This window comes from Garra rufa, chromosome 24 (genome assembly GCF_049309525.1).
Source record: "Garra rufa chromosome 24, GarRuf1.0, whole genome shotgun sequence".
In the NCBI taxonomy this organism is placed as follows: Eukaryota; Metazoa; Chordata; class Actinopteri; order Cypriniformes; family Cyprinidae; genus Garra; species Garra rufa.
The window spans coordinates 37,935,774-37,956,615 of NC_133384.1; the positions used below are offsets into that span (position 1 = coordinate 37,935,774).

Here is a 20,842-nt window from a genome sequence, read left to right on the forward strand (position 1 = left end):
TAAAAGCTTTGGTTTGTTAGGATAGGACACCCATTTAAAAATCTGGAATCTGCGAAAAAATCAAAATACTGAGAAAATTGTCTTTAAAGTTGTCCAAACTAAGTTCTCGGCAATGCATATTACTAATAAAAAATTAAGTTGTGATATATTTATGGAAGGAAATTTACCAAATATCATCATAGAACATGGTTTTTACTTAATTTCCTAATGATTTTTGGCATAAAAGAAAAATCTGTAATTTTGACCCATACAATGTATGCTACTTAAGGTCCATGGTCATGTAAAAATATCATGTTTCATAAAAATATTTGTATATTTCCAACTGTAAATATACCAAAACATAATTTTTGATTAGTAATATGCATTGCTAAGAACTTAATCTGAACAACTTTAAAGGCGTTTTTCTCAATATTTAGATTTCAACAACCCATATGTCAATGGAAAGCTCATTTATTCAGATTTCAGATGATGTATAAATTAAAATATTTACCCTTATGACTGGTTTTGTGGTCCAGGGTCTCATTTTTTTACTTGCTTTTTAATCCTCTTACTGCATGAACCAGAGCATCAATAATCTTGAAAAAATATTTTTTTAAAAACTAAATTTTTGATTGGTAATATGCATTGCTAAGAACTTAATTTGAACAACTTTAAAGGCGATTTCTCAATATTTCGATTTTTTTAGACTCTCAGATTACAGATTTTTAAATTGTATCTCGACCAACAACCCATATGTCAATGGAAAGCTCATTTATTCAGATTTCAGATGATGTATAAATTAAAATATTTACACTTATGACTGGTTTTGTGGATTTTTAAATTGTATCTCGACCAACAACCTATATGTTAATGGAAAGCTCATTTATTCAGATTTCAGATGATATAAATCTCAATTTAAAAAAAAAAATACCCTTATGACTGGTTTAGGGTCACATTTTTTACTTGCTCTTTAATCCTCTTACTGCATGAACCAGAGCATCAATAATCTTGACATAGTAGTCAGCTGATGCTTGATCAAAAGGTTTTATAGTATTTGGTTTGATTTCACTTTTGATTTTAAAAAGTTTTGTAAAACATTTAGAGTTTATACCATTTGTGATGGTGCCAATTGTGAGCCTGGACCACAAGACCAGTCTTAAGTAGCACAGGTATATTTGAAGCAGTACCAAAAAATACATTAGAAGGGTCAAAATTTTAGTTTTTTCTTTTATGCCAAAAATCATTAGGGTATTATGTTTCATGAAAATAATTGTTACATTTTCTACTGTCTATATATAAAAACGTAATATTTGACTACTAATATGCATTGCTAAGAGCTTAATTTGAACAACTTTTAAGGCGATTTCTCAATATTTAGATTTTTTTTGCACCCTCAGATTCCAGATGCCTTGCCTTGCCTTTCAAAAATGTTACCCTTATGACTGGTTTTGTGGTCCAGGGTCACAATTTAGTTTAAAAAACACAATGTGGCAGATTTGCAATTTGCACACTTCTTTATTCTATTGATCTAGAGACTAATGGATTCAAAGAGACACCCCGGATTTTGAGAGAGGGGAGAGCTTCATTCCTCCTCATGTCCTTTCTGTTCAAAGGAGAAAAAAGGCAAAAATGTAAGATTATTTTTTCTTAGAAATTATCAAATTTTTTACTGCAAAATGTCATTGTTCTAACAGGTTTCTCGAATAACTTGCTGATACCATTTGAAAGTTATTGAAACATTTTACACAGTCCAATAGTTTTATAGTATAGTTTCAGTTATGTATCACATCTGCCAATTCATGTAACATTTGTATGCAGATGACATAACTCACCTTAGATCCTGCGTCACGGCTCTTGGCTCTCAGCTTGTTGACCTGAGATTCAGCAATATCAGCCCTCTCCTCTGCCTCATCCAGCTCATGCTGAATCTTACGGAACTTGCCCAGATTAGAATTGGCCTGTTCCTCCTAAAAAACACATGGAGGCATTTTTAAGCAATCCATTACCAAGCATTTAAGCCAGTTTTATTTTCATTTCATGTTGTATTTAAGATTCACCAGTAACTGTGGCTTAAAAAGAAAACTTCATGTGATATTTATATTCATAAAATGAGTTTATTTTGAGTCTTCAGAATAAAATATATTTAAACAAAAGCATAGATTTTTTCCTAAATATATCTTAAACATACCGCCTCCTCAGCAGCTCTCTTGTAGGACTTGACCTTCAGCTGGAGTTTGTCCACCAGATCCTGAAGACGTGCCAGATTCTTACGGTCCTCCTCAGTCTGCATGTATAGTCATACGACATAAATTGAGTTCACAACAATTTGTGTTGTTTTAAAAACATTTATTTGTATGTCAAAGAAATTGACCTGGTAGGTGAGCTCCTTGATGCGTCTCTCATATTTACGGATTCCTTTCACAGACTCGCTTGTCTTTCTCTGTTCCAGCTCCACCTCATTTTCCAGTTCTCTCACCTACCCAAACCGAAAAATGGTTATAAATTCACCAACTCTGAAGCTCTGAACCCAAATAGACAAAATATATAAATCAGTACATCTTTAAGAAATTAGTTTCTTCAACTAACCCTGGCTTCCAGTTTCTGGACCTGCTTCTTGCCTCCCTTCATGGCGATCTGCTCAGCTTCATCCAGACGGTGCTGCAGGTCCTTGATGGTCTGCTCCATGTTCTTCTTCATGCGCTCCAGATGAGCACTGGTGTCCTGCTCCTTCTTCAGCTCCTCTGCCATCATGGCAGCATCAGTGATGGCCTTCTTGGCCTTTTCCTCAGCATTCCTGCACTCCTGCACTGCCTCCTCAACCTCAGTCTGAAGCTGAGAATTATCTCCCTCCAGCTTCTTCTTCTGATTCAGCAGACTGGTGTTCTGAACATAGACCATATTGACATTCATATAGTCTCCAGATGATGTGTAATAAGAGAGGGTTTAAAGGATTTGTTAGTGTGAATATAGTTTTATACCTGAGAATGCAGGAGCTGAACTCTCTCGCTGACGTCCAGCAGTTCCTGCTCAGCCAGTTTCCTTCCTCTCTCAGTCTGTTCCACCAGGGATCTCAGCTCATCCAGTTCAGCCTGCAGCAGATTGTTGCGTCTATCCACAATGGCGATGTTCTCTTTGAGATCATCATTACCACGAAGAGCATCATCTAGTTGCAGTTGTGCATCCTGTGAAGGTTTTACAATGAAAATGTAAATATGAAAATGCTGTAGAACTTTCAAATTTGAACTTTTGTAAATCTAGATTTTAAAAAAAATGTAATCTAGTATACCTTGAGATGTCCATGAAGACCCTTGAGTTGTTTCTGGGCTTCTGATGCCTGTCTGTTAGCCTGGCTGAGCTGAATCTCCATCTCATTGAGGTCTCCTTCCATCTTCTTCTTCAGTCTGAGAGCTTCATTCCTGCTGCGAGTCTCTGATTCCAGTGAGCTCTGCAGGGTATCAATCATCCTCTGCTGGTTCCTCTTGGACTGCTCCATCTCTTCATCCTTCTCTGCCAGCTTACGCTCGATGTCAGCTTTGATCTGATTGAACTCCAGCTGAGCTCTAAGGATCTTTCCTTCTTCATGTTCCAGGGAGCCCTAACAAATCAATTAACATACTGTAGTTATTAAAAGCATGTTCACTTCTATTAGCATACCCATTATGTATTATGAAATAAATACACAATTTAAAAAAATAATAATAATAGATATGAGATATTTGGATATACCTCAGCTTCCTCCAGAGCCGCTTGAATTTCAGATTTCTCCTGCTCCAATTGTTTGCGAATTTTCTCTAGTTCATGAATGTTCTTTCCACTCTCACCAATCTGTTCCGTGAGATCAGAAATCTCCTCTGTTTATTAGAAAATAATGATTATTACACAAAATATTCAATTTAAGTGATATAAATGCTCAGATGAATAATAAACCAAAGGCACCTTGGAGGTTCTTGTTTTCTCTCTTCATGGTCTCCAAATGATCAAGAGACTCCTCATAAGAGTTCTTCAGTTTGAACAGTTCAGTGCTCAGAGATCTGGCTTCCTTCTGGGAGCTTTCCAGCTCGCTCTGAGACTCCTCATATTTCTGCTTCCATTCAGCTAGGACCTGTTTGATAGTGTCAGAGATTTTGATTAGCTACCATTGAACTTTGATGAACAATACGATTATTTATCTGTAAGTGTGTTTTATTCACCTTGTCAAAGTTTCTTTGCTTCTTGTCCAGAGCAGCAGCAGCAGCATTGGATCTCTCCACGTCCACCATGAGATCTTCAATCTCATTCTGCAGCCTGTGTTTGGTCTTCTCCAGTGAGGAGCATTTAGCATTGACAGCTTCCACAGCTTCTTCTGCATCTTGCAGACGCTGAGCCAGCTTTTTCCTAAAAAATATTCCAGAGAAGCATTAGTTTACAGTGACTTTTCAAGCATACATATTTTTTGTAGGTTTGTAGGTGTTTCCTGTTTCATACTTGGCATCCTCCAGCTCCTCAGTCCTCTGGATGGCATCAGTTTCATACTTAGTTCTCCACTGAGCCACCTCAGAGTTTGCCTTGGACAGACTGCGCTGAAGCTCAGCTTTGGCTTCTTGTTCCTCCTCATATTGCTCCCTCAGCAGATCAGCATCATGACGAGCAGATTGAACTGCATGGGCCAGGGCATTCTTAGCCTATGCAGATCGAAAATATCCTTTCAATTATACATAGAATTATAATGGAGGGTTGCTAATAAACCATTTAAAGACTGAAATATACCTTTACTTCCTCCTCTAGTTGTCTTTTGAGGTCCTCAATCTGCTGAGTGTAGGACTGCTTACTCCTTGTTAGCTGAGAGACCAAGGAATCCTTCTCTTCCAGCTGTCTAGTAAGTTCCCCTATAAAGAAGTATAACCGTTACAAAAAAGAGTTTTCTTGGGAATTTGTCTAACAGTACGCAGGATAAAGTAATATAAGAGCACAAACCATTCTCAGTTTGTAGCTTAGCCTTTTGCATGCTAAAGTCATTGATGCTCCGTTGCCCTTCTTCATATTTTGTTCTGTATTCTGACATCTGGTCCTCAAGGGTCCTACACATTTTTTCCAGGTTTGCCTGCATACATTTTTAACATGTAATTAATCAAGGGGGAAAAAATGAGCACACCTTATTAAGAATTAAGAATTCTAACATGGGAATAATAATTTATCACCTTGGCCTTGGCAAGCTGCTCCATGTTGGAGACCACATCATCCAGTTCCAGTCTGAGTTCACTCTTCTCTTTCTCCAGCTTCTGCTTCACTCTCTGAAGGTTGTCAATCTGCTCTCCTAGATCAGCAACACTGTCGGCATGTTTCTTCCTCAGTGTAGCAGAGGTGGCCTCATTTTGCAGAGTGGCCTCTTCGAGGTCTCTGCGCAGTTTCTGGAGCTCAGCTTCACGTTTCTTGTTCATCTCAATCTGGGCAGCAGTGGCTCCACCAGCCTCCTCCAGCCTCTCACTGATCTCCTCCAGTTCTCTGGACAGATCAGCTCTCTGTTTCTCAACTTTGGCACGAGCAGCTCTCTCTGCCTCCAGCTCTTCCTCAAGCTCTTCAATTCGGGCCTAGTAATGTAAGAAAACTCAAGTTAAAGCTAGCATTCCTATCCATGTAACTTTAAAAAAAAAATTATACATTTTACCTGCAGCTCCTTCAGTTTCTTCTGGAGTTGGGCTGCCATTGCCTGCTCATCTTCAATCCTGCTACTGAGTTGACTGATCTCAAAATCTTTCCTGTGTTGCAGAAAATAATTGATAACTATATTAACAAGGACTCATTGATTCATATTCTTGTATAATTATTTCACCCTCTGTGTAACACACACTTTTTAATCCTCTCTTCCAGTTGTTGTTTGTCATTTTCAAGGTCCATCACACTTTCTTGAGTCAACTTTAAGTCTCCCTCAAGCTTTCTCTTTGCCCTCTCCAGATCCATACGCAGCTTCTTTTCCTGTTCCAGGGAACCCTCAAGCTGGAAGGACAATAAAATATATTTTATTTAGCTATTTTGAATGGTTCATTTACATCCGAAATTTCAACGAGCTACTTACATCATCCACTTGTTGCTCCAGCTTGGCTTTGGCTTTAGTGAGAGTGTTGACCTTGTCTTCCTCACTCTGGAGGTCATCCAGTGTTTGCTGATGGGCCTCCTGCAGAGCTTTCTTCTCCTTGGTCAGCTTAGCAATGATTTCATCCAAAGCTGCCATCTCTTCTACCAGGTTTTTAACCTGTAGAAATGTGTGTCATTGTGTGTCACTGATGGACTCCTACTGAACAATCTCTTGCATCTCTAACATTTTTAGTGTAGAAATTAGAAAACTGACCTTATTCTCAGTGGCATGCTTCTCTTTCTCCACTTTGGCCAGAGTGAGTTCAAGATCATCAATGTCCTTCTTGAGCTCAGAACATTCATCCTCTAGCTTTCGTTTCTTGGAAGTCAGCTCAGCGTTCATCTCCTCTTCATCCTCCAGCCTCTCAGTCAGCTCTTTGACTTTGGCTTCAAGCTGGATCTTGTTCTTGATCAGGCCCTCACATCTCTCCTCAGCATCGCAAAGATTATCTTGCTCCTGTTTACAGATACAGAAAATGATTTGTATTCATATTAATGTCTTTGTAATTATACATTTTATTCAGTGATTCATGAAGTCATAAACTCACAGCTTGGACTTGTAGTTGTAGGTCGTTTTTCTCTTGGAGAAGAGAAACCATCTTTTCTTCAAGCTCTTTTCTACGGGCTTCAGATTTGGCGTAAGCCTCCTTCAACTTCAGGAATTCTTCCTTCATGTTGGCCATCTCTTTCTCTGCTTCAGCAGATCTTAGAAGTGGTTTGATCTTGAAGTAGAGCTTCATCCAGGGCCAATTTTTGACACCCATGAAGGCACGTACGTTCCACTGGATCACAAGCAATGCATCTCTGCAATGTGACACAAAGATTTCATATAAAGTGTAAAAGTGTCTTTCTCCTGGAAATTAATAACCTAAAGCTGTACCTGCGATCAACAATCTTCTGGAACTCAATTCTTGAGAGAAGACCACGAACTCTAGCCTGAATATTTGTGATGATGAGAGCAAGACGATCATCTCGCATCTCTTCAAGAGCACCCAGCAGACCAGCCTTGAAGAACACCTTGAGGAATAAAAAGGATGCCAAATTATTTATCCTTACAGTATACAAATAATCATTCTATGTTTTTGTCATTTATATTTTCACATAAACTGAATAAGACATTTTATTAGGGTACCTTAGTATGTCCGAACTTGTACTGGTTATGGTCAATATCCAAAGATCCCAATAACTTCTCAGCTCCTTTTCTGCTGTCTATGAATTGACCCTCTGGGATAGCAGCAGGGTTCAGGATACGGTATCTGTTATTGTAAAATAGTTGGTTAATAATGTTTATTTTTGACTGAAACTGAATGAGAAACAATATCGAATTGACTACTGGTGGTGTATAAATGTGTCCACAATGGTTGCATAATTTTTTGACCCAAATGCAATCTGCATGTATTAATAAATGAATGTACCTCTGCTTGAAATCTCCATACAGGATCCTGTTGGGGAAGCCCTTTCTGCAGATCCTAATGCCCTCCAGCACACCGTTACAGCGCAGCTGGTGCATGACCAGAGGATTCTCCATCGCCCCAGGAGTCTTAGTCTCATTGGGAATCAGGCAACGCACAAAATGAGGGTGAGTTGACTTCAAGTTGGTCATCAGCTTGTTCAGGTTCTCCTGTGGATATATGCTATCCATCACTATACCCACATATATTTTCAGTTGTCGTGCTTGTTTAAAGATATTAAGAAAAAAAACACTATATGTTACCCTGTGAAGGGCAGACACCGTCTGAAAAGAAGAGCCTTTTTTCTTCTTCTCCTTTGTTTTGCCACCTCCACCGCCCTCTGCAGCTGTTTGAAGAAACATTTCCTTAAAATTAACCTGACAATAAATCCTTATTCGTCTGAAATTTTTCTCTTTTCTGGCATCAGCAAAACGCACATGATTCAACACCAGCATAATTAGCAAACAGGCAAGCCAACATTTTCATAGTGGACTTCTGATAGAGGCCAACCACAGTCTCATTAAGAGGGTCCTTATTCTTCACCAGCCAGTTATTGATGTTGTAGTCCACAGTGCCAGCGTAGTGAACCAGGGAGAAATGTGCCTCTGGTTTACCCTTGACAATCCTGGGCTTCTGAAAGTTGTTTGATTTCCCCAAGTGGTTGTCGTAAAGCTTAGCTTTGAATGTTGCATCACTGGCTTTGGGGAACATGCACTCCTCTTCAAGGATGGACATGATACCCATAGGCTAGTAAACAAAACAGTGAAGAGCTTCAAATTAGCTGAGCAGTTTTAATTCAGTACCTGAGATATCCTAAAATGTAAAAACTCGCCTTTTCAATGAGATCAATACAAGCCTGCAAGTCCATGCCAAAGTCAATGAACTCCCACTCGATACCCTCCTTCTTATATTCCTCTTGCTCCAGCACAAACATGTGGTGGTTGAAGAACTGCTGCAACTTCTCATTAGTGAAGTTGATGCACAGCTGCTCGAAGGTGTTGAACTGGAACAGATTAGCAGTGTTTTCAACACAGGTAGAAAACATACATGGTTATTTTTTAATGCAATGTTGGGAAGTCACAATTTATTCAAATTATTTATTGATCTGTATATAATGTATTTCCATACTCCAATTGCCAATGCACTCATAAAAATTACTAAATAAACTTTTTCTTAAACAAAAACGTTTTAAAATTAACAGTTCTAGAATAAGTTTTATTTAGACAAGTACAGTACATATTTGTGACCAATAATACACTTTCTAGAAGACCATCCCCACTCCTAATAGAGGTCACTAAACTTATGTTTTTTAGGTGCCAGGAGGTGGCTGCAACTTCCTTCAATAGAAAACTTGTGCTAAATCAGCTCATGGGTCTATAACTATGCATTAGAGTTATATAATCTATAATTGTATATTTAGTCAATTTGGATATTATTTAATTTTAATGATGCAATATTTATCGTCATATAACAGTGCCCAGTGAAATTTGACTTTCAAGGCATGCATAAACATACACTACACCAATTAAATGTTACGTTGAGCAATCCAGAAACCTTACTCACTGGTGACAGCTAAATTGTGTCTAGATCCAGAGGAGTGACTAAAAGGAAACAAAATCAAATACTTACATCAAAGATCTCAAACCCAGCAATGTCCAGCACACCAATGAAGTACTGGCGAGGCTGTCTGGTGTCCAGAGATTGGTTGATTCTCACAACCATCCAGAGGAACATCTTCTCGTACACTGACTTTGACAGAGCACCAATGGCATAGTACACCTTTGCGTGGGATAAGTAAATTAAATTAAGGGTAAGTCTCACTTTTGTAAACAGTATGGTAATGAAATCACGAAGTAGTCTCCACCTGCTGGACAGACTGTCCCTTGGTGACCCACTCGTTTCCGACTTTGACTCTTGGGTGGCACAGAGCCTTGATGAGATCAGCAGAGTTCAGGCCCATCAGATAAGCTGACTTATCAGCATCTGTTGTCAAAAATAGACAATTGTTGACGGAAATGAATCACTATCAACCGAAAACTGCATTTTCTCCTAATACTTACCCTCAGTCCCATCAGCCTCGGCCTGTTCCTCTCGTTGCTTCTGTTTGAACTTCATGTTGCCGTAATGCATGATGGCACCAGTCAGCTTGTAGATGCTGTTCTTCTCCTCATGGGTGAAGCCCAACACATCAAACGCTTCCTACAGCAAATTTATTATAACATGACTAATGCCCCATATTCTAAACTGAAGAAGATAATGTCAAGATTTATTCAATTGAATTAAATAAATTGAACGCACATCTGTAGCCATCAGCTCATCAGCATCATCAATAGAGGCCACTTGTGTCTCTCCCTGAGAGATGAAAGCATAATCATAGGGGTTTGCTGTGATCAGCAGCATCTCTGAGAGAAAAGACACAATAAACATGTTTTAATACATTATTGTTGTAAAACTTTAATAAACACAATTATAGCTGTTTGGTTGTAACACATTTTGCCCACCTAATAGTTCTGGTTTCTTCTGAGACAGGATCTGGTAGAAGATGTGGTAGTCTCTCTCAGCCTTGAGCTGGAAAGTCACACGAGACTTTTCCAGAAGATCTGTTCATAGTATTCAGAATTTACAAAATAAGCATTGACTTATAATATTTTCATATTAATAAGGGATAGTTCACCTAAAAAATGTAATTCTATCATTTTTAACAATCATCTACTTTTATATTCAACAAATGAAATTCAACAAGCCAATAAACCTTTTTTTAAGCTAGATATAATAATATATTATTATAACTAAAAAAAAAAAAATTAATTGTCTTTCAACTAATTCTAACAGAAAATCTTCTGTACTTGTAGAATTAATAAAAACAACAAAATCTTTATATATAATATTTTTTTACAAATGAAGACATTCCCAGATGCCCTATGTAGCTCACTTCTAGGTACACATTTGACCCTAAAGTTGGTATCAAAGAGTATGAGTCATAAAAGACAAAGCATTAAATAATCTTTCTTACAAGTCTCAATATCAGCAGATGCGAGCTTGCCACTGGCAGCAAAGTGGATCCGGATAAACTTGCCCTGTTTGGAAGGGATATTGTCTTTAAATACAGTGGAAAAATGAAAATGATTTCTAACTTAAAATGTTGTCCACTCACAAAGCGAGATGAGTTGTCATTTCTGATGGTCTTGGCATTGCCAAAGGCCTCAAGAGCAGGATTACACTGGATGATTTGATCCTCCAGAGTACCCTAGAAAAAACAACATTTTTGAAATGAGTGTATGATAAATGGCAGTACAATAATTTAATTTTGAAATCAGAGCTCCACAATTAACCTTCTTTTCAGTGCTGGCGTCCTTCTTCGTAGGACTAGCAGCAATGCTGGCGAAGTACTGAATGACTCTCTTGGTGTTCACAGTCTTTCCAGCACCGGATTCTCCACTGTCAACATAAACCAGTCTTAGAAATCTATTAAGAACTCATCCATAAAAATGTAGCAAATACACTCATCTATATAAAACACAAAGTCTTACGTGATAAGAATGGACTGGTTTTCTCTGTCTGTAAAAGCAAAAAAATTCATCATAATGATTTATGTTATATTCATGAACATGCTTTTCACATATAGCCTGTGCTGTTTTGGTTGTATTTAAAATATTTAAAAGTACTGTCACGTAGACGCACCTGACAGCATGTACTGATAGGCATTGTCTGAGATGGAGAAGATGTGAGGAGGAGCTTCACTCCTCTTCTTTCCTCTGTAAGCAACGACAACTTCCTGGTTGTACACTGGCAACCACTTGTAGGGGTTGACAGTGACACAGAAGAGCCCTGAGTAGGTCTGTAAGAGATTCACAGCAGGTTTAGATCTGCTCAAACATTATTAAGTAAATGTGTTTTAAGACTCCACTCACGTAGATCATCCAGGCTGCGTAACGCTCTTTGAGGTTAAACAGCACAGCGGGCTCGTGCAGGAAGGTGAACATCGCCATGTCCTCAATTTTATCGAACTTTGGCGGGTTCTGAGGGTGAACGTCAACCTCCTTCACAGTTACTGTCTGTGGGAGCATCAAATTTCTAACAGTCAAACCAGCTTTTGTTTATGTTTTGTTTATTTAGCATTTTTCCCCTAGCAACTTACAAATGAGAATAACATTTCACATAATTACAATTTATTAACTCAAGCCAAAGATTTCAGAAAATGCTGCGTTATGATATTGTTCACTGTATTGTTATAAGTTGTTGTGTTTAAAATTATTATAAGTTACATTATTATTCACAGTGCCACTGCTGAAGCTTTTTAAAGCTTACCTTTCCTTTTGAAGTCTCACAGGTGACTTTATCACCATCACGACTGACAATAGATGCTTTGAGAAACTCCTCTTCAGCATCAGGAACGAAACATTCTTTCTTCATGTCGAAGGGCCGTGTTTGGGCCTCTAGACGCTCTATGTCTGACTTCCTGAGAAACGGAGCAGCAGGTCCAAACTCTGCCATCTGGGCATCCCCCATCTTTCACCCTTCTGTTGGATTTCAAGTCAACTTTATTTGACACAACAGTTATTTATAAAGTGACATGACCGGCACACATTCAGTTTTCAAATGAAATAATTATCTTGTAAGACTTAGATCTACTTACTTCCACTGTTCTCTTCTTCAGAGACAGATGGTTTAAAGCTCTAGTTCCACACAAGAGATAGAAAATGTCAGCATTGTCATTTCTACTCAAATCACTATACATAAGAAACAATAGTACAATAGTGCAATGATACTATTACTACTGACTATAACGTTGAACTATAACAAGAATCGAAGCTCCCTCAACTTACCACACAAAACGACTGATAACGATGACACAATTGAAAACGTGTCATGTCTCCTTTTATAATGCAATTGTTCCTCTAAATATGGTTGTTGGCATCACACAAAGGGTTCAGCTCGCTCTGTTTGGTTAGGAAGGATGGGTTGGCTAGGCTGGGGAAAAGTGGGGGCGATGTTATGTGGTATTGTATGTCAGACTCAAAGTTAATAATGGTTGAGTTTCAAAAATGGATGTTAGAAACATATTCATATGTATGATCACATAAAGCAGAAATTAGTTTACTCACCCACTGTTTGCCTGTTAAACAAAAACACATGAAACTAAATACAAAACAGAACATTCAGGCATTGGATTTAAGCAGTGGTTCAAAGCAGTGAACACTACTACTTTAAAAGTTGACCTTTAAAATGATTTTGTAAAACGGTATACCTTAATTGGTAAAACTCAAAAAATAGCTCATAGCATGCAGTCAAAGTGAATTATGTGTAATGTTTCGATACCCTTATCAAATGAAAGAATATAAGCAAATGGCCAGGAGCAATTTTGTCTAAAATGTTTATAGGGAAATCTAAAAGATCTCTTGTCTCCATAGTCTTCTTAAAAGAGATTAGATGAATGCTGTAGACACTGACTGTTCCTTTGGTCTCCACTAGAGGCCTCGGTTGTTTAACAGTTATTGTTTGGGCCTGGTCAAGGTCGATGTCTAGCTGGTGTGAATATTTCAGTGTGTACTGTACCACTAATGGAGCATTTGTCGTCTTCTCTGTACACTTGAGCATACACACATCCCTGTGACATTCCTATCGAGTGCCTCTCCTTGATTGAGAGGCACAGCTTGCATGATTTGCCCAGCTACATCTATTGACGGACAGCAAGTGACCTTTCTGTAGACATTCGCTTCGTATATATATATATAAACATACACTCAACATAAAGATGTATTCAAGTTTGTGACTTGTAAAATCATCTTGAAACAGATGAGCAGGATCAAACTGCGGACTGACAGGGGAGGAGCACCATTGTAACCTGATAAGTCGGGGTCAAGACACTCGGGCTAACAAGGAGGAACAAGAAGTCTGCGATGAGTGTTAATAACTTTCCACCTCACACTTGCTGTCGTAGTGTCTAATAGTCTGAAGGGTGTTAATTATAAAACTCACTGAAGGCACTTCCTAAGATCTCCCTGTGAGATTCTTTAAGGATTTACAAATGCTCACACTTGAGTGTAATTTTATGCTTAGACTGAAAAAAAGAGTTCTATTTTTGGATATCGCCTAGAAATTTAAAGTGCAAATATCATTAAGAACGTTATTTATGTTCATGAAGTGGATTTGACCTTTGGACAATTGACTGAACCTGTTGGCGCCAATCAAACAACAACAAGATATACCTTTAACTCAGCTTCTCTGACACTTATTTTTCTTTCCGTTTGCCCTTGAGTACAAAGATAACGGTGTGAAATTCTTCCTGAGTGCTTCTGGCCGATTGAGGACAGCTCGGCCCACATGTCGACATCTGGGGTGAAGCAGGTGCTGTCTTTGTAGAGGGCTTCATGCACATAAACAAGACCATCTAGTTATAGATGTTGGCACACTTGTTGGCTGCATTGACTTTACTGAAGTTACATGTCCAACAGAGGGAGAACAATGTGCTACTCGTCACAAGGTGGATTTTATTAGTAGCTTTCCTTTATACAGATTGAAATGTCAGGGGTTTATTCAAGTTATTGTAATAAAATATAGTTACATTTGTCCTCAGATTTTGCTTCATTAATTATCTAAGATAATCACTTTCACCTTGTTTCCATCATCACAGTAAAACCTGTCAGTAAGCGATTCTGCCATTAAAGCCTTAAAATAACATGCATCCTTTATGGTATCATTTCGAGAGGCAGAATAGTTGGTTTCCACCCCTTTGATTCTTCATTCTCAGCTGTTCAGGGTTGACTCCACCTTGAATCATCTGCCTATCATTGACCTGCTCATCACCTTGAATTACTCCTACAATTCTCAGTGCACACACACACACACACACACACACACACACACACACACACACACACACACAGTTTGTTAGCCCTAAATTATCTAGATAAGTAAGCACTAATTTGGTAATTAAAATGTGTCTTTGTTTTTTTATTTTTTCAGATGCAAGGACTCAAGGAACCTCGGAGCACTTATGTTTAAGGTAAGAAATCAGCTGCAAATCACATGTCTTGTAAAAACTTACAATTTTCTAGCCGGGTCATTACTGTCCATCAGCTTCTTAAACACATTGAAATGTTAGCACATACACACACACACTCTGAGCAAGGATTCTAACCTGAGACATTCCAAATTTGGAACGTTGTGCTCTTTTAATTTAAAGGTAAATTTCCCATTTCATTTTTTTGTAATCTTCAATTTTTATGGATGGAACAGAACCATAAATTAACAATATATCTAAATGGGAAAAACATCCTCTTGTGCCTTACTCTATTTATTCAGATTTACTGTTTTAAAAAGTTTAATTAAAAAGCACAAAATTTCAGAGGGGAAAAAATATATATAATTTAGATTTTTTGGAATAAAAAAAAGAGCAAATGATGCTTCATTTCATATTTTATGTGCTTGCTTTTCAAGCATTTTCTTCAAAAGATAATAACAATAACAGTTTTGAATAAATGGCTTGTCTAAAGTGGTATGATTTCACCTAATGTATTGAAGGTGAATGCAATGGCATCATGTTAAAAAAAGAATAGGAGAGAAGCAGAGATTTACTTGCACATTCATTTTATTCTACAGAACTACAGATAATGAAATCACACTGAACAAGCCTTTCAGAAAGGTCCATGTGAGAGCTTCACTCTTCATCGTGCCCTTTCTGTGAGAGGAAGAGACATTAAAAGGATATTGGGTTGAAGGTACTTTGTTGATTTCTATTTACAACTGAAATTTTTTTTATATATTAGAGTGTTTAGTTAAATGTCAGATAAGAAAACTGTTTATGCAATAGTATCTCTGCGAGTGTTAGAGAGTTATCTTTGCAAAAACACAAAATATAATAAAAAATAATAAATGCACACGTGCACCACCTCATACACTAGGTATGCATGGAAAATGTAGCAAGTACCTTCAGATTGATTTCAACCATTTCATCAAGGATTGCTCACAATAATCTCAGAGTAAAAGTAATCTAATTTTTCATTGAGCTCAATGATGACGATTCTATATTGAGTACCTTGGATCCTGCGTCACGGCTCTTGGCTCTCAGCTTGTTGACCTGAGATTCAGCAATATCAGCCCTTTCCTCTGCCTCGTCCAGCTCATGCTGAATCTTACGGAACTTGCCCAGATTAGAATTGGCCTGTTCCTCCTAAACAACAATATATTGTGGTTGATAAGGGTTTTGACATGAAAGAAGATGAAACAAATTTACCAAATTATATTTTACAATTTTAAGATCTGAAGAGAGAAACAAAAATAAAAATAAATATCTTATACCGCCTCCTCAGCAGCTCTCTTGTAGGACTTGACTTTCAGCTGGAGTTTGTCCACCAAGTCCTGAAGACGTGCCAGATTCTTACGGTCCTCCTCAGTCTGCAAAAAGAGTATACAGTGAATTAATTGTGTGATGATATGAATAGTATTAATACCAAGACATATATTTGTATGCGAGAGAATGTAACCTGGTAGGTGAGCTCCTTGATGCGTCTCTCATATTTACGGACTCCTTTCACAGACTCGCTCGCCTTTCTCTGTTCTAGCTCCACCTCGTTTTCCAGCTCTCTCACCTATTAGATGTGTAAGATTGTTAGCTAATCAAACAAAATGAGTATTTTATTTGCAGGGGGGAAAAAACCTTCAGCAGCTTACCCTGGCTTCCAGTTTCTGGACTTGCTTCTTGCCTCCCTTCATGGCGATCTGCTCAGCTTCATCCAGACGGTGCTGCAGGTCCTTGATGGTCTGCTCCATGTTCTTCTTCATGCGCTCCAGATGAGCACTGGTGTCCTGCTCCTTCTTCAGCTCCTCTGCCATCATGGCAGCATCAGTGATGGCCTTTTTGGCTTTTTCCTCAGCATTCCTGCACTCCTGAACTGCCTCCTCAACCTCAGTCTGAAGCTGAGAATTATCTCCCTCCAGCTTCTTCTTCTGATTCAGCAAGCTGGTGTTCTGAACATAGACCATATTGACCAGCATGCAGTCTTTAATTGATATTCTGTGCTAGGAAAAGGTTTAAAGTTTTTTATTGTGAATATCTGACCAGATGTGTCATACCTGAGAATGCAGGAGCTGAACTCTCTCACTGACGTCCAGCAGTTCCTGCTCAGCCAGTTTCCTTCCTCTCTCAGTCTGTTCCACCAGGGATCTCAGCTCATCCAGTTCAGCCTGCAGCAGATTGTTGCGTCTCTCCACAATGGCGATGTTCTCTTTGAGATCATCATTACCACGAAGCGCATCATCTAGTTGCAATTGGGCATCCTGTGAAGTACAAGTTTTACAAATGAAAATGCTGTAGAACTTAGTCAAATTTTCCCTTTTTGTAAATCTAGATTTAATCTAGCACACCTTGAGATGGCCATGAAGACCCTTGAGTTGTTTCTGGGCTTCTGATGCCTGTCTGTTAGCCTGGCTGAGCTGAATCTCCATCTCATTGAGGTCTCCCTCCATCTTCTTCTTCAGTCTGAGAGCTTCATTCCTGCTGCGAGTCTCTGATTCCAGTGAGCTCTGCAGGGTATCAATCATCCTCTGCTGGTTCCTCTTGGACTGCTCCATCTCTTCATCTTTCTCTGCCAGCTTACGCTCAATGTCTGCTTTGACCTGGTTAAACTCCAGTTGGGCTCTCAGGATCTTACCTTCCTCATGTTCAAGAGAACCCTGCCAGTGGATGAGAAATTTTTAATCAAGACGACTTCTCTTTTACCATGTATGGTTACCATTACATGCACAACATCTTAAATATCCAGTATCTAATGGCAACAGAAATTGAACATTCACACACAATCAATATACCTCAGCTTCCTCCAGGGCTGCTTGAATTTCAGCTTTTTCCTGCTCTAGCTGCTTACGAATTTTCTCTAGTTCATGAATGTTCTTTCCGGTTTCACCAATTTGTTCAGTGAGATCAGCAATCTCCTCTGTTTAGTAGGCAATGCAATAATGGTTAATACAGAAAAGATTTCATTTAGGTGACACGTGAAAGCTTATATAAAAAATATATCAAAGGCACCTTGGAGATTCTTGTTTTCTCTCTTCATGGTCTCCAAATGATCCAGAGACTCCTCATAAGAGTTCTTCAGTTTGAACAGTTCAGTGCTCAGAGATCTGGCTTCCTTCTGGGAGCTTTCCAGCTCGCTCTGAGACTCCTCATATTTCTGCTTCCATTCAGCTAGGACCTGTTTGATAGTGTCAGAGATTTTGATTAGCTACCATTGAACTTCGATGAACAATACGATTATTTATCTGTAAGTGTGTTTTATTTACCTTGTCAAAGTTTCTTTGCTTCTTGTCCAGAGCAGCAGCAGCAGCATTGGATCTTTCCACATCCACCATGAGATCTTCAATCTCATTCTGCAGCCTGTGTTTGGTCTTCTCCAGTGAGGAGCATTTAGCATTAACAGCTTCCACAGCTTCTTCTGCATCTTGCAGACGCTGAGCCAGCTTCTTCCTAAAAAAATCCAGAGAAGCATTAGTTTACAGTGACTTTTCAAGCTTACATATTTTTTGTAGGTGTTTGCTGTTCCATACTTGGCATCTTCCAGCTCCTCAGTCCTCTGGATGGCATCAGTTTCATACTTAGTTCTCCACTGAGCCACCTCAGAGTTTGCCTTGGAAAGACTGCGCTGCAGCTCAGCTTTGGCTTCCTGTTCCTCCTCATATTGCTCCCTCAGCAGATCAGCATCATGACGAGCAGATTGAACTGCATGGGCCAGGGCATTCTTAGCCTATAAAATATTTAAAATGAATGTTTTCTGTTATGGAGAATGGCCCATAGCTGTAGCATATGGCTCTAGTCTCTTTGAGGGGTGTGGGTTTGAATGCCGCTGCTCCTAGAAAAGTTTATTAGGTGACACGGTAGTGTAGTAATTAAAGTGAATGACTGCTAGTAGTAGTTGCAATACCTTTACTTCCTCCTCTAGTTGTCTTTTGAGGTCCTCAATCTGCTGGGTGTAGGACTGCTTGCCTCTTGTTAGTTGAGAGACCAAGGAATCCTTTTCTTCAAGCTGTCTTGAAAGCTCCCCTATATAAGTATAACAATTACATTACAGAAAGTATGCATGATTTTGGGCATTTATGTATCAATTAGTGCTGTAAAAATTAGCCTGTTAATATTTAACGCAATTAATGCTGCCCACTCACATCTGCTGCATGAAGTTACCAAAAAGATGATTAAAACTAGTGCATGCATGTAATATGTTATATATGAGTCAAATTTAAGAACATGTCTCTGACATATTCTCCCTCATCTAACACAACCGATTCAACCTGCCATTTCATTAGTGGAGACTATTAAGACATGAAGTGGGTCAGAAAAGGTGAAGAGAGTAGAAAATACGATGCATGTCAGACCCACATTAAGTTGAGTAGCAGGCAAATAACCTAATAATAACCCAGCTGCTGTGATGTATGTGGGTTCATCTATATTTAATTTAGAAAGTTATGTCTGATAACTTTATTCAATTTCTGTAGATTTCTGCTGAAGTGTACAGATATCTAAATATGAAATTATTATGGGTTTAATTAGAAGTTTTTATTTTATTTTATTTTTAATCTAATAAATGTTTAAATTGATAGCTCTCAATTATACTGTAATGTTGAATGCTATAGTCAATGGTTAAATGTTAGGGAGAAAAACAATTGACCTTCAGCCAATTACAAAATTCTGTTTGTACATTAATTTGAAGATTGAAAATATTGCAATATAAAAGTTGTTTTTTTAAATAATTTAATGTCAGGTGGGATTGATCGTGATTCTTTTTTTTTTTTTAAGTGCAATTGATTTAGTTATTTTTTTTAAATAACTTATAACTACTAACAATAAATAATAAAATAATATCTTATCAGAGTACATACCATTCTCAGTTTGTAGCTTAGCCTTTTGCATGGTAAAGTCATTGATGCTGCGTTGTCCTTCTTCATATTTTGTTCTATACTCTGACATCTGGTCTTCAAGGGTCCTGCACATTTTCTCCAGGTTTGCCTGGATAAATTGAATGTAATGAGTCAAATTGAAGGGACTAAGTGATTTAATAAAAAGTTTAGGAACACCTGAAGATAACATGGGAAGAAGAATTCATCACCTTGGCCTTGGCAAGCTGCTCCATGTTGGAGACCACATCGTCCAGTTCCAGTCTGAGTTCACTCTTCTCTTTCTCCAGCTTCTGCTTCACTCTCTGAAGGTTGTCAATCTGCTCTCCCAGATCAGCAACACTGTCGGCATGTTTCTTCCTCAGTGTAGCGGCGGTGGCCTCATGTTGCAGAGTGGACTCTTCAAGGTCTCTGCGCAGTTTCTGGAACTCAGCTTCACGTTTCTTGTTCATCTCAATCTGGGCAGCAGTGGCTCCACCAGCCTCCTCCAGCCTCTCACTGATCTCCTCCAGTTCTCTGGACAGATCAGCTCTCTGTTTCTCAACTTTGGCACGAGCAGCTCTCTCTGCCTCCAGCTCTTCCTCAAGCTCTTCAATACGAGCCTGGTAATGTGAGGAAAAACAAAGTTAAAGCTAGCATTCTTTACTGTCCCACTATCCAACATTTTAAGAATCATCAGCTCTCTTAGCCTCCAGCTCTTCTTCAAGCTCTTCAATATGGGCCTGATGTGAGGAAAACCAACTTTATAGCTAGCATTCCTTCCTATCCAACTATTCAACATTTTAAAGGGGATATCAGATGCAAAACTCACTTTTACATGGTGTTTGAACCACCCTATAATGCTAAAATCCACTCAGCGCTTTTTTTTAAATCCCTACAAATCATAAGCACTGTCTCGGATCTAGCTATTCACAGATTCTAGAGGGACATTCACACAGGCCAAGGCCTCTCCCATGACTATTTACAAACACTGTTATAGACTTTTCATAAAGACCCTAAAGAATCATACCAACTTTTATGTCCCCTTTAAGAATCATCAATTTTACCTGCAGCTCCTTCAGTTTCTTCTGGAGTTGGGCTGCCATTGCCTGCTCATCTTCAATCCTGCTACTGAGCTGGCTGATCTCAAAATCTTTCCTGTGTTGGAGAATATATTTGATTATGTTAATAAGGGTTTAGATTGTGAGCTGTATTCTTGAATAATAATTTCACCATCTGTGTAAAACACACTTTTTTAATTTCTCTTCCAGTTGTTGTTTGTCATTTTCCAAATCCATCACGCTCTCTTGGGTCAACTTTAAGTCTCCCTCAAGCTTTCTCTTTGCTCTTTCCAGATCCATACGAAGTTTCTTTTCCTGTTCCAGGGAACCCTCAAGCTAGAAAGGGCAATAACAAAATGTTTTATTTAGCAGTTT

General features: G+C 38.5%; 1 protein-coding gene and 1 pseudogene across 1 annotated transcript; both read right to left on the reverse strand.

Annotated features, from left to right (window-relative positions):
• Window positions 1–1,474: 1,474 nt before the first annotated feature.
• LOC141300076 (myosin-7-like) lies at window positions 1,475–12,055 on the reverse strand. The gene is made up of 37 exons (XM_073830381.1): window positions 11,850–12,055; window positions 11,453–11,596; window positions 11,223–11,379; window positions 11,072–11,099; window positions 10,874–10,979; window positions 10,696–10,788; window positions 10,555–10,618; window positions 10,043–10,141; window positions 9,840–9,943; window positions 9,602–9,740; window positions 9,406–9,524; window positions 9,171–9,320; window positions 8,374–8,544; window positions 7,979–8,288; window positions 7,805–7,887; window positions 7,506–7,711; window positions 7,223–7,346; window positions 6,971–7,107; window positions 6,639–6,894; window positions 6,305–6,547; window positions 6,032–6,208; window positions 5,807–5,952; window positions 5,624–5,714; window positions 5,157–5,546; window positions 4,933–5,059; window positions 4,726–4,844; window positions 4,444–4,640; window positions 4,170–4,353; window positions 3,916–4,081; window positions 3,706–3,830; window positions 3,266–3,574; window positions 2,958–3,161; window positions 2,566–2,862; window positions 2,351–2,455; window positions 2,168–2,263; window positions 1,812–1,946; window positions 1,475–1,582 (listed from the first exon to the last, which is right to left on the reverse strand). Exons 1-37 carry the CDS (start codon window positions 12,048–12,050, stop codon window positions 1,562–1,564), a joined length of 5,823 nt encoding a protein of 1,940 aa, XP_073686482.1. The 5' UTR covers window positions 12,051–12,055; the 3' UTR covers window positions 1,475–1,561.
• Window positions 12,056–15,114: 3,059 nt separating this feature from the next.
• The window catches only part of LOC141300372 (myosin-7-like), a 33,465-nt pseudogene continuing 27,737 nt past the window's right edge, over window positions 15,115–20,842 (reverse strand).